Below are 14250 nucleotides of genomic sequence, written 5' to 3'. Positions count from 1 at the left end.
CCAAGAAGATACAAAGTTTCAAGAAATTTCGCAGATTCCAAAGGGAATAATTTTCAAAACTTTGTCCTACATTCAGTTTCTACACGAAAATTGAAAATGGACAGCACATTTTAAGAAGAAGATCCGAAGCAATCGACGACTGTTTCTAAGAAAGTCCGCACTCTCCTGTTCGAAGATCTCGAGCGAAGCAGAGCGGATTCAAAATTACGCGCAATCTCTCACACGCGTACCGCCGTGTCACCGAGCTAATTCTCTCGAAACTCGAGTCTTCTCTTTGCAGACGATCGTCTACCCACCCGTCGTCCCGTGACGGAGAAATCGGCGTTGAAAGTGAGATTCGTGGCTATCATCCACGAAGATGAGAAGCAGAGTAGAATTGCCGAGAAGACGAAGACGAGTTTGCAGACCGACTCTGTCGTAGATCGGGTTTGCGTGGTCGAACGGTGTGTATGTTCGAGAGGAAGCTGTCGTCAGGATTCGGCCAATGAGTGACGCGAATCGTAGCACGGCGTCGGTATAACTGACTCTCTCTCCTGACCCAGCGTACACGACCTGGCTTGTAGCAAGCAAGCAAGTAGCAGGCGTATCCGTGGTTGGTCAGCCGGTAGACCGTTTGCTAGCGATGGACTTGATCCGATTACCGACTTTTCCCTGTCGCGATCGATTCGGTCGCGGGGCCAACCCCTCCGTTCACGATTCAAATACGCCTGAATATTCTTTTGACGTATGCTGATACATGCGAAATATCCCGGTAGGAAGAGATCATTTCCATAAACTATGGCTTATCCTTTAACCTAAAACTTTTCTCTTTTTTTTTTTTTTTTTTTTTTTATCTTACGATCCATTTTATTGACGGCGTAAAGTCACTGGTATACGTGCATCGCCTTAGTGCTATAAATTCTCCCTAAGCTCGAATAGTAATTTAATTCATTCGGTTGGTACCAACGATATTATTCTATGAAATTGTTCTACCATCGAAAATTAAATTCGATTCGAGTTATTATGACGAAGGCAACTTCACTTCTATGATACTTGGACCCATCGCTGCAACCTGCCTGACACGTCTGTCGACTTGCGTGCGTTCCATACCGTGGGCTCCCGCAATAGCACACGCTGTTCCTTGCAGGATCGGTATCATTAAGAATTTGCTTTCGTCGCTTGTGCCGATGTCGCGTGTAACTCTCGTATCCAAGAAATTAGGTCGGTTGTTCCAAACAGGGGCAACATCGATTCCCGAACAAGGTCGCCAGGAATGCTCTCAAGCAACTCGTTTGAATTACTGCCGTTTCGTTTTCCCATTTCCAGCTAGTTCTTCCGCTTCGCGGAATCTCGCGACGAAATCGAACCTGTGGACGCTACTCTCGAGTGCTGGCGAATTCAAATTATTTTTACGATTATCAAAGAAGCACGCTCTTCGATAGCCTGGTCTTTCTTCGGAGAACAATTTTTAAAATGCAAATCCGAGGACACAATCTGCCGTAGACAGCAGAGAACTGACGTAACAATGTTCAAACAACGATTCTTCTAAAAAGGTCAATTAGGGTTTTGTTTGTCAAGGCTGTGCTGAGGATCCAGCAGCAAGCGTTCCCGCTATTTTCTTTTCACTTGGAGCAATGTTAAAAAATCTGGGCCGCTGGGCAGCGTACACCGTTGGATTTGAAGCAAAACGGCAAAGGCTCGTACAGAGAGCGAACAACACGCTATAGGCCATCGTCGCCACGTAACAGAAAGTTTACCCTGGGGGCGGTGGTTTGTAGAACGGTCGCCTGCAGGGCGTCGTGACGCTCCGTAACCGTATACCGCATGTCGCCGACCCCCACGTTCACCTGTTTAACGCGCCGTGCCCCAGTAGTCGAGTTTACCGGACATGCACGACACGTTCTGCGCGTCGATGCTGATTCAGCCGGCGATTAAAAGATTCCGATTAAAAGACCCATGCAACCCCTCCAACCTACCCCCAAATATATCTCTAGTCGCAATATTCGGTATATCCCTCGTTTACCGACATACCGTTTTTGCTTCTTCGATCGCCGCTATATTCCACGATAGCGTTTAAGAAGCTATTCGTTTCGTTCTATTTGCGTCGAGTTCACCATACGTTGGCGTGTAATTCTTCCCCGACTATAAACGTGGAAATAGCTCGACTTCATACGTTCCAATTTCACTGGTCGCAGTGGCGTTTACGGTTTCATAATCGTCAATGGAGGCGAGTGAACAAAAAGCAAAATGTTAGCCGACTTCGTGCCATGTGGAACACGTGCTAACAAGGTGACACGAAACGGTTGACAAGTCGTACACAGTTTCGCGTACGACGACCTATTGGACGGGTTGCTAGTCGGCCCACAAGCCGTTTCAGTTCTATAGCTTAGTCGCGTTTCTAATGTACAAACATGCCTTTTGGCATTCAAGATCGCCTATCGAAACGTATTACTGCAAAGGAACTTGTTCGAATAACTAGTTACCGACAGTAAGCAATGAAAATATATTTTTCGTTCGATTATTCTGACAGATTGTAAATTCAATTTCCGAAGATTATTTAGCGATCGTTAAATGATTCTTTTAAGTTGGCGTACGCTGATTAAAGTAACACACCTTGAACGATCGTCGAAGATATTTTCATAGCAGCGATTAATATAATAAGCAGCATAAGGGTAAATATGTACGTGGCATGCGTAGGGAGAGTAAATGCACGGGTATGTTCGTTCCAGCGGTGCACGAGGGGGGAAATATGCGATTACCTGCAGGCGATTCTCGACCTGGGTCAATAGTGCACAGTTCAGTTGCCCCTTTTTTTTCCTTAAACGGCACTCATCAAATTGCCGGCCGCGACTTTGTTCGAACCGGCTGGGGTAATGTAGAAACCGTGAAATCGTTCGTTCGACCGCTAAGATAATAAGAGGAATAGCGAAGGAACGACGAACGCAAAGGAAATATGCTCAACTGAATGGCTGCAAACAATTCGCGTTATTCTTGGAACGAAGTTAGCAGATTTCGGGCGAAACGCTGCGCCGCGATAAAGGCAAATAACATTGTTTGCGAATGTCAAAGCCTACCTCGTAGCCCGTAAAACTGTTTTACGGCCGAAGGATATATATCCGTAGGTCGACTCGCGTGGAGTAGTCTAAAACAACTGCATAGCGATTATGTTAACGGTCATCGTGACGCCGAGGTGTCTGACGCAGGTAATTTTGCGAAACGATCTACACGAAAGCAACGATGTACTCGAGCTTGTCCAGTAGAGCTGCCAGAACGCGAAAGTTGTTTGCCAAATTCTCGGCAAAGCGCATAGAAACTCTCGACCGGTTGGCGTTCGATTCGAATACGCCTTGTTCATCTTGAAGGGCGAACCTCCTCGCCGCTCGTGTACACTCGTACACAGCCTGAACTGACCGCAAACTATCCAATCAATTTCAGTCTGTATGCAAGTTGAACAACCTATATAGCGGTTGTCACGGTGTATCTGGCATACTCGGCTCTACGACCTGTGCGATTCTATCGTTTCGATTGCCGAGAGGCGATATATGCACACAGTTGGACAAAACTCTCCAGCTTGTTTGCCAATCCAAGCGTACGTTTTTCTATGGCCCTTTGTATCGACGTATACATCGATTCTTGCAAACGAGATGACGCAACGGTCTTTTAAGTAAACGGTTTTTTAAGTAAAAATTAGGGTAAGTTATTAACGAGTCGGTCATTAAAAGTCGGTCGATTCTATTTTTACTTTGAAATTTACAATGAAAAACAAGTATCGCCAAGTATCGTCCAAATGCTTGGAGAATGAACACGTTGCAATTGTAATTTGGCACCTGCATTAGTGTCGACAAGGTCGGACGCGTCCTTTATCGGTTTCCTAGAGCTTGCGTTAGATGGCAGCAGCTTCCCAAGAATAACCTTCGTCGTACCACTTGTCTTTCCTGATAATCTATATTTACCCAAACTTTAAAGTATTCTGATAATGAAAATGTAAGTGGGAGGAAACAAGTGTCCTTGAATTCTCTGCTTACGGTACGAAAGATATTTGAATAATATTAGCTAGTACCATTTCATCGAACAGCGGAAAGGATTCTCGTATAAATCAAGATTCGAATGTTTTCTAAAACCTCTTCACTTTTCGAAAGCCATCGATATCATTCTTGTAATGAATAAACATTTAAATGATATTTTAGCGTATCTTTGCTCCTACAAAATCAAAGATATTGGCAAACTCGACCGGTTGACACCGATTCACACAATTATTCTCAAACTCTTAGGAAGCGTTATCGTAAAGTGTACATTTTGTGGAAACAAAAGCCGATCGTTACCTTTTCTTATTCTCCGAAGATATCCGTCGGTGTCGCGGTAACATCCTCATGCCGATGAAAGCGCCCCTCATGCCAGCATGCATCGTGATTAATCATTTAGTTACACACCGGAAATTCAACGAAATTTGCACAATTCAACGAGAAAGGAGCGCTAGTAAGACGGGAAAAAATAAGCCTTCGTAGATCTGTGTCGTCGCAAAGACATTTCACAGACAAAGCGGCCTGGAACGCCATGAAATGTTCTCGGACAATTCGCTGAAAGAATAGAAACGCGACTCGTGAAACACATCTCTACTTCATGTACTCGTTACTTGCCGAAAACGACCCTTTAAGACCGACCGAGCGAAAAATCGAGAAACCAGCTTTATGATTTCCAAGGATCAAACTTCAATATGATTTACCGTCGGTCTCTTCACTATACGATTGTCATCAATGACTCACTAATCCTTCACTCTTTGATCATACGACTTCCGACACGATGTTTTTTTTTTCATTCACGAGTATACACTTTTGTAGACTACAGTCAGTGTATTCTGCACACCCAATTTTCAACGATGACAAATTTCCAGTAGACCTTTTTTCCATTCCGATTGTTGCGCATTGCCGATCGGGTTTCCTTCGCCGCTTGCTTATTTTTTCATCCTGTCTTTATATATCTCGCTTTCGATTCGTAGTCGGCGACACTACTGCACGCGTCGACGAAACACAGGACCTTTCATTTTCAGTCGAGCAAAGCCGAGTTCGAAAGGCGATGCTCGCGACAGGAACCATTAGGGTCCAGTGAAACGAAGAAATCGTTCGACACTGGATGATAGTTTGAACGATACATCGTCCGAGGTCCAAAGTCCTCTGTTGCTATTCGTCTGCAACTATACGTTGAAAGGAGGGGAAAGAGCAACAGAGTCTCGAAAATATCGCGTGCCCGGTCACGAGAAATCGCACAGTTCAAAATGTAGATTTCGGTGAAAGTAAAGTGCTCCCCTTCGTGTTAAAACGATATCCGCGTACTTAATTTACGAGGGAGAGACAAACGGGAAACGAATAACGATCGAAACTCGATAACGATTTTTCTCGGTCGATAACACGATACTGGACGAATATTATGCGAAATAACGCTTCGATTGTTTCGCATTGCCATGACCCCTGCGATGCACTCGTTTCCGCGCAAAAGTTTTATTATTCTAAGCATAGTTACCAATGCAGGTGACGAACTCGCCGTGCATTCGTATCACCAACAACCATCGCTTTATGTTAATTAACAGATAAGCAACACGATTTAATGGAACGTTGTTTCCAAACGGTCTGTTGCATATTTATGCACGTACATATATATGGAAATATTTACCAAACGAATAAATATTTGACCGAGTTGATCGTTTACGTTTAATAATTCTCGCAATTTCGAACAAATCGTTCGTGATGTAAAACTCACGGGACCGTTGAGGCACGAACCGTTGGCAAAATATTGATGAAATGTTTTCACCGATTCGAACGTCGGTCATCTGCGCTCTCTATTATCATTCGCCTAATAATTTGTGAAATATTATTAGTACGTTTGCTTTCCTACATTCTCAAGTACCGCGAAGTTACAGTGCAAACTATATAGTCTGCAGGTTATACGGCGGTTAAGATTTTAATGGCCAGATAACAATCTTAATGGACTCTGCTAATCTTCCGCGAGAGGAACAGAGGAGTTTAACGTCCCAAGTGTCTACGTAGTAGAGGTCGCGGCGACGGCCTATAAATTACAGTGCCTGCATATACTACGCGCATATACGTAGGTTCGGCCGCCTGGCGGAGCGATCGGAAGCAGCCTGAACGAGTAAGTGCTTTCTTGAAAATGAACGAATCGTCGTTTGTAGCGATTTAACGGGACGAATGAAACATTTTTCTGACCCGGTTTTTGCCCCGATAGCGATAACGATGATTAAAATTGCTCCTCTGTATAAAACCTCTGCGCGATCTTCTCAAAGACGATAGCTTTGCCAATTTCTTCTCAATTTCTGTATTAATCGTGCAGAGGTTTGAATCGGCGGAAGAAAAAGGTTGGCGATTCCTTAAAAAGTGACAGTTTCCAATTAACGGAGAACGAATGAATGTTGAAAGACAGTCGCGTCTATTTTCAGACACTCGCGCAGGTGTTCTGGCTCATCGAGATTTTTTCGTGCGACTTCTATCGTGAGAAGTAGGGAAACGGAGAGGCATAGAGGGGTGTCGATGTGGCATCGTTACGCTCCTGACATATTTGAATATGTGACAGAGCGTGGGTAGAGTAAGAGCCAGTATATTTTGGAAACGAAGGTAGTGCTCTGCCTGGCAACGACAAGATGGAATGGCCACGGGCGAAACGCCAGAAACTACATTTCCCGTGGTAAATAGGGTAGACACTAGACGCGGCGTAGCCACGGCCGCCATTGATAAACGGGCACGATTCGACCCGGTTTCAAGGTTTTGCGATTCATAAGCATCGTTGGTGAATGGTTTAGATTCTCAGCCTGTTAACCTGTTAAACGCGAACTCTCTTGATTCGAGTCGTTCTCCCTGTCTCCGAGTAAAGTCAACCGCTGCCAGTTACGCTCTTTCCAAAAACGGTCTAAGCAATGCCGATTGCTATCTAACTTTCGAACAAATGCGATACATCGCGTGAAAATGGGAAGATCTCTTGTACAGGCAAATGCGCTCATTTTTCTATTTAAATATTTCCTTAATTTAATCCTTTGTCCTACAACGACGAGTGAGACTCGTGGTAAGAAATTTCGGTGAAAAACAATAAACACGAGCCTGACTCGTATTTCGTTCGGACTAAACGTAAACAACACGAGCCTGGCTCGTGGCTCAGTTGTCCTCAATATTTACTTACTTTAGTTACGTGTAATTCTTCGTTACGTTCACTATACGTTTAGGATACAAGTCCCTAAAAGAATTAAAAAATCCTTATACCTATCGTGTAAGTAAAAAGAAAATCTAATATTGTTGATAGTAGTGGGAAGTATGTTATTATTGCGGACAGTGATTCGATAGATCCTTCTGATAGTGACAATGATGGTAGCGATATTGCGTTTACTATTGTGTTTCATTGTTTCGAAAAATATCACACAGTTGAAGATTACTAATTTTCTCAAAACGTAATTAATTTAAAGTAAGTATTAATTTACAAATTCTTACTGATACACTGTCCACTTTCAAATAATAAATCATTTTTGTTCACCGATCAATCGATCATAATTACTTCCCAGACATCTTAAAAGAATTAGTTGTGCCCAAACGTGTTTATTATTTCACAATTGCTTTCGTTGCGCCGAAATATACGTGTCATAAGACACATACATTTTGCGCAAGATCGAGCACGCGACTAAACAGCTAAATGGCTGGACGCGTGACCGACCTTCTTGTTTATTGCGGGCCGAGCAATCGGCAGTTAGCGGGTAGGACAAAGGGATAATAACGTAGTATCGTGTGTGCAAGTTCCACATTCGATACGCGTACAGAAAAGTTATTCCCATTTAACGTGGCATTCTTTGATAATCCTAAACGAATTAGACAAGGATGGCGATGCACGCGCTCCATTTTGATAACTCGGTTCAGCCGCTCGATCGGTTTAGCGGGAAATCAGCGCTTTAAAAGAATTTCAGTTTACAAGCTGCCGCGAGAAAGCTTTAAAAACAATTACGTCGTGTTTACTTGCGATCCGTGTAAGCGTTTACGGTATACGGAAGCGATTGAATCCGTTACGCTCGTCTGCGTCCGAAATTCCCCGGTAATGAGAGAAAAAACATAAAGGGAAGAGGCATGAAGTACTTTTACACAGGCGACCGATCAAATTTGTAAATCTATCACGTACGTTCCACGTGTTCCCGTTTGAATTTATGAAGCTGCGTTCCGTGCAACGACCCGCTGCATAAAATAACTCGCTATCACAGAGTGACGTGCTCGTGATTAAGCGTACGCAAACATACGATTCTACCTAGGGCTAATTTAAAAACAACCGTTCTCTCGCCTGCTGGTCTACGGTTAAGGGAACAGCGTGGAAGCCGTGTTTTGCCCTGGCTCTGATCGAAGATTACTTTCCAGCAGAAATGAGACAGAGGGTTCAACGTCTGAAAAAATAAACGACTAAAGACAAAGGATAGATTTCGTAAGATAAGATACGAGAAGGTACATGAATATGGATGGGCAGGAGACGTAAAAAATTAAATTTGTAAGGACTTTAGAAATCCTCGCGCTCTTAGAACCCTCTACGATTCTTTAGTTTTATCCCATTCGAAATATACCAGTGTCATATATAGTCGATGCAAGTAGATCAATGCTGCCGAAAAAACGTAGAGTAAATCTTCTTGCGTTTGTCTTTCGTTCTCTTATTTGTCTTATGCATATTCGCGATCATAATTACGATCCCGTAGATTGAACATGGTTATCGCTGGAAAACAGGAGACAGATTGCCGACATTTTTATCTTGTTTAAAATTTTACATAATTTCGTCGATCGCACTCAGCTTGCCCAGCTTATAAATTTTAGCGCGTGTTCGCGGTCTTTGCGTAATACTGTGGTTTTCCGGCTTGTTTTCTTCGCGTACGATATCAGAAACAGCAACCCCGTTATCAGGGTACGTACACGTGTTAACGTATTATCGAACCGCGTTCATCACGTTTCTGCATCTTTTCATAATTTTAGACGTTCGGTGTTGACGATATATAACGCCTAATTATTTAGAACGTAACATATTTCTCTATCTAACGACGTATTCCTGCTTCGCTTTGTTTCGCTCGTAACATAACCTTCAAAATTCTGCAAACTTGCAACGCCTATTATAAACGTATATATATATATGTAATGAATAAGTATATAAATAAATAAATAAATTTGGTAATAATAAATAATAACAATACCCGTTAACAGCGATCAAAGTTTCCCGATAGACGGTACTAATAACAGAGCGGGAGTCAGGTAACATTCGACGCGATAATCGAGCATGGCGGCAGCCTAATTAGCTCCGCGGCAGAGAGATACGCAGCCGGAGACCGAGTCTGGTGGACGTTCCATTCTGCGCATTCTCCACGTGCCAAATTCCAAGGTAATTCCCATTCTCTGACACAGGGACGCGTTGCTGGCTGCGTGCTGGCCGTTCCGAAGCCACGCGATTCCTGTTGCTGAACGACGATTGCCAGCTATCCACCGGATAGCTAGCTGAACCTTTCTTCCAACTGTGGGGGACCGAAATTTCGTCAGGTGCGCGCAATGACGTTAACTGGATGCAGTCGTTGCACGATCGATCACGCGGCCAGGCCGCACTGCGAAAATCGCTGCCACTGCCTCGAAACTTTTCGTTTGTTTTAAAAACATCTGCAACCCGCGAATAATGCCGCTGTGTCGTCGGCGATGCGACGTACAAAACGTCAGCCATTCGCTCGGTCGATTCTAGCGCCTTCGTTTCAGCGAATATGTAGTACGTATGTGTACATCTAATTAGTCATTGACGCGACGACCACGCCGCGAATCGCTTGCCCCGAACATTGAAAGTGCCACGTGAAAAGTCACGTCGGTGTTCTCTGCCGGAAGAGGTCGGCCAATGCTGGGTGACAGGCTAATCGCAGACTCGTAAACAGAGAAGCTGGAGATCGGCGAAAGACCATCTAACTGCAGCGCGAAGCGTAAGACGCTACTGTTGACGGTTATAAAGTATTCATTAAGTAATTTTCTCGACAGTAGTGGAGTTAAAGGATTGGATGGAGAAAGGAGTGGTGATACTTTGAATCTAACGAAATACCTTTTAAGCTCTTGCTGCGTAATCGGACATAATCGCAGCGTTAGAACGACGCCGAGGACGAAACGAATCCTCGCAAGTCAATAGCTACTTGATACCATTCTTTACGTTCTTCTCGTTATGACGTGTTGACTCGTTCAACGAGTAAGACTTTACCTACTGAGAAAAGCGATTCTTTCCGAGACCAGTACTATCGGACGATTTTACAATTGGCTTCTACGGAATTCCTGTCTGAATTCGTTTACTTATCGGCAGCCAGATGAAACGGGCTCATCCGATAACTGCACTGAAAGAACAGTTGGTAATACCCACTTTCCGGTCTGTCTGCGAATTTATCGTTCTTGTACGAGTGTTTTATTCGCTCGTGCGGATTTTATTCTCTATTTACCGATAGCTATCGTTTATTTCGATATTTCTCGCCTCAGGAGGCGTCTTTTTCGGGAGATCGTTTGGCATTGGAATTTCAATGGTCTTTCTACGGTGATTTCCATTATTGTTAGTCAAAATTCATGAGACCGAGTGAACGCGGTTTAGTGTCGTCGCACTCTTGAAAGGGGCGTCCTAGGACACGAGCGCGCTGGTGCACGTGCACTCGCGCCGGTGTACTCTGCCTCGCCACGCTAGAAAGGAAAGGGATATTAAAGCGAGAACACATTCAACGGAGCATTGGTAGGCAAACCGTAATAACAGCAAGTGGAAACGTCAGAACGGAAAACTCGCTCGTTGTCAAGCGTCTATTCGTAAAGCGGTTTCTGCCCAGGCATTAACCGCTTTCTTCCGCGAATCCTCTTCTTCGTGGCTTTTCATCTAAGAATGAAACCGCGTTCAATTCGCGTAGTCGCGAGTTACGTTACATTACTTAGAAACGCGTCGACCTTCTCCAAATTGTTCCAAATCTAAATCAAATCTATATTATCGTATTCCATTTCGTGCCGTTTGCATTTCGAGACGAAACTACATTTCCAAGGAAATAAATCACCGACGATCTTTTCTAAAGCACGCCGAATTCTCGATCTTTCCGAGCAGCTTTTTAGAGACGCGAGAGGCGTAAAAGCGAATCCATCGATTCCGCGGTAACCACGAAGTCGGTGGTGGACGAGGGGTGCTCGACCACTCGAAAGAGAAGAGAAAAAAGAGCGTGCCGACTGTTTACCGGGGATACGCGCGAGAAGCAAAGCGAGGCGAGGCGAGTGCGAGGCGAGTGCAGGCCAAGCAGGAAAGCGGGGCAGAGGGATATGTCGCAATGCGTCTTGACGTCACCGGTGGGACGTCGTTGGTGGGATTTGCTGGTAGATCGGCCAGCAGCGGGGCGCGGTACAGGACGAAAGAGGGAGAAACGGATGCACGTGCACCCGATGCATCTACGCCGCTACGAACCCCGCCATCTGTCGAGAACGCTTGACAACCGAGTCACGAGTTCGTTCGCTGATAAGACCGATCCTTTTTATCGATCTGCCGTTTCCTCGCCGCGGTCGTCGCTACCTTTCCCTTTCATTCATCCTATTGCAATTACGAACGTGCCCCAGCCCTTGCCATTAATTTTTAATAATTTCAGTGGAACGAGGTGATACCAAGATGGAAATCAGATTCCGCAGAAGAAGATCCATGAAATTTTCTCGAATAAACTTCAAGGGGATAGCGGAACGTAATACGTGTTTCTTTGCCGGAGTTTCTTTATGCTCTGCGACGGAACGCAAATTGATCTATCTATTATTATAGACGATATACGAAGTCGGTCGTCCAAATCGTGGCTAGAAGCGTTTAATGACACGAATTAAACGCCTAACGAGAGTAAGGTCGTCGATTCGCAGCCATGAAATGGCAGTGAATTACTTCCACTTTACGTTTACCACGTACACACGCGTCTCGTCGTAATCTGTCGGTTGGGCCGTAAGTCGAAGTCAAAGGGATAGAAACGAACAGAGCGTGTAACGATAACGGATAAATATAAATTTCACAGGGCTCGGCGCGACGTTAACGTTGAAGCAGGCTCGCCGCCCCTCAGCGCCGAACGATTTCGAATTTCCAACTATATTTAGTTAGCCTTTGACACACAAGACGAGAGAGACGATTCGCGCGTCCGACATTAATTTACCGGCTCTGGAATCTTTCACCTGAATATTTCGAAGTCGGCCGCTGCCTCGCTTACCGACTATGTAAATTCTTCAACCAGCGCGAGATTTACACGAAGATTCTGCTTCAACCGCGTTACTAATTGCAGGCTCGTAATTCTAAGGGACGCAATGTACCATGTAACGGGTGCAACCGAGTAATTTTCGGCGAAACTTGCTAACGAATTTCCTTGGCTCTCGTGGGACAGCGCGTTCCCAGCGAGACGATAAACACCCAGTAAATCTTAGCGAAGCTCGCGAGCTTGTGATTCCGTTAATCTCATCTTGGGCCTAATATCCTGAACGGGGGCGACCATGTAGGCCAAAAAACCGATCCAAGTGAATTATTATCGTCTCATATGAAGGACGCTCACTAAAATTACTTGTTCTCTCGAACCTTCCGCTCGAACGATAATGCCTGGCGTATCTTCTCTCTCTTCCTCATTTCCTTCTCCTCCCTTCCCACCACTTACTCTCTCGGAGAAGATCGATGATCTCGTCGGTTTCTCGTCGCTTAGAAACTTCCGGCGAAGGGAATTTAAGCCGGCGAGGGCGTTCATCGCGACCTTAAAAGACGAGGCTATTTTTGTCCCGTCCTTTCTAGCCGGTATAAACGTCCGAGATGAGAAGTTTGCGAACTTTCCGTGGCGACCTTCTTTCCTCCGAGAATCGGGGTTACTCCTCGCGCGTCGCGGAGAGTTTCCGGCCGCGTGTGTGCGACCGTCGTAGCAGTGCGAGCGCGAGCGCGCGATCGAACGTCATCGAAAATCTGTTCGTGTGCCACGAGTCGGTTCCTAACTACGTTTCCAGATCCAACAAGAACGAAAGCCGAGAACCCTTCAACTTTTTCGCTCGCAAGTTATACGAGCTCGTTTCGATACGCTCGTTTCCCACCAGATGACGGTTATCGACGATCGGTTTCGAAGGACCAGCGGCGTCTCCCGACCAAAAAACCTATTAATTAATTCGTACTTCTTGCTTGAACGCGCGGCAATCGGTAGGAAGGGCCGAGGATTTCTCTGAACTGTCGGTAATTAAACGTTCGCGCTGACAAAAGCCGGACGGTTGCGTTTAAATAATCGAAAGGAAACGAAGCGTTCGTTAGCGAAACGCCTATCGCCTCGATGGAAGATTAAAAAACGATACAATTTCCTGAATATTCCACGCGATTGGCTCGCCGTTGCCGTTAATAGCCTGATCGATACCCGACGATTCGTACGATCTCGATTCCACGGAAATAATGAAAGAGCGTACGGTCGAGCGGAAAAAAGTAACCCATTTCCGGCGCAAATTGTCTATGTTCTTTTTAAAGGCCTTTACGTCTTTGTCCGTCGGTAATTGGGCTCTCTCTGGCATGACAATTGCCACTCGCATCCCGGTCTAATTTCAAGAAAGAAAAGCACGTGTGTGTATGTGTAGCGGTGCCAATTAAAGGCAGCGAAACGATGGTTACGTCGGAAAGTAATCACAGACCTTTCGACCGGCTATACGCGTCACCTTTCGAAATTGTGAAAGTCGAGTGCCGGCTCTTGCTTCCACACCGTTCAAACACCGCTGTTATTACCGCGTAATCTTCTACTGAAATTAGGGAGAGCTTCTTCTTAAAATGATTTATTCTTGTCGTTAGCTTAAAAAAAGTTGTATGACGCGACTTCGAATATGTTTTAAAGTAGAATCGGCTGCATCTCTTCGGAGTCGAGGCAACGTTTCTAAAAATAATTTTTTCCACGTCGTTAATCTGAAAAACGTACGTAAGCAGATTTACCTCGTTATCGGAGAAATTTATCTCCGATTCAATTGCCGGCAATATTCTCTACTTTTTCTCCTTGTCTTTCCCGCCCTTTTTTATATCACCGATGATACTTTTTAGTTTATAACTTTCATAAGAGAGTATAGATTCACCGGTGCGTGTCGATATCGACGAGCACCGCTTTCAAAGCAGGCACGGAAAAGAGCCTTTAGATCGCATACCAATGTCCGCTCGCGTTTTACGCGGCTTTAAAAAGCGCTTCTCCTTTAGTGTCAACAAATACCCCCGTAACTCGCCGTTGTCACAGTCGCGCGTAATAAAAATAAC

The 14250-nt window shown here is 44.9% G+C and overlaps 1 protein-coding gene across 8 annotated transcripts in view; it reads right to left on the bottom strand.

Annotated features, from left to right (window-relative positions):
• The window catches only part of LOC122569740 (potassium voltage-gated channel protein Shaker), a 183327-nt gene that overhangs the window by 121908 nt on the left and 47169 nt on the right, over nt 1–14250 (bottom strand). Inside the window, exons 1-2 of one of the 8 annotated variants that reach the window (XM_043731267.1) lie at nt 4641–5545; nt 4302–4556 (exon numbers count right to left, since the gene is read on the bottom strand). The exons of 6 other annotated variants lie outside the window; for them this stretch is intronic. In XM_043731267.1, the coding sequence (XP_043587202.1) occupies nt 4302–4384 (83 nt within the window). In that variant the 5' untranslated portion in view covers nt 4385–4556; nt 4641–5545. Of the gene's footprint in view, nt 1–4301; nt 4557–4640; nt 5546–14250 lie in introns of those variants that run through there. One more of the 8 variants, XM_043731268.1, reaches the window with a different exon arrangement.

The sequence above is a fragment of the Bombus pyrosoma genome, linkage group LG7 (genome assembly GCF_014825855.1).
Source record: "Bombus pyrosoma isolate SC7728 linkage group LG7, ASM1482585v1, whole genome shotgun sequence".
In the NCBI taxonomy this organism is placed as follows: domain Eukaryota; kingdom Metazoa; phylum Arthropoda; class Insecta; order Hymenoptera; family Apidae; genus Bombus; species Bombus pyrosoma.
Note: the sequence above shows the minus strand (reverse complement) of the source record. Positions and strands in the feature narration are given on the sequence as shown.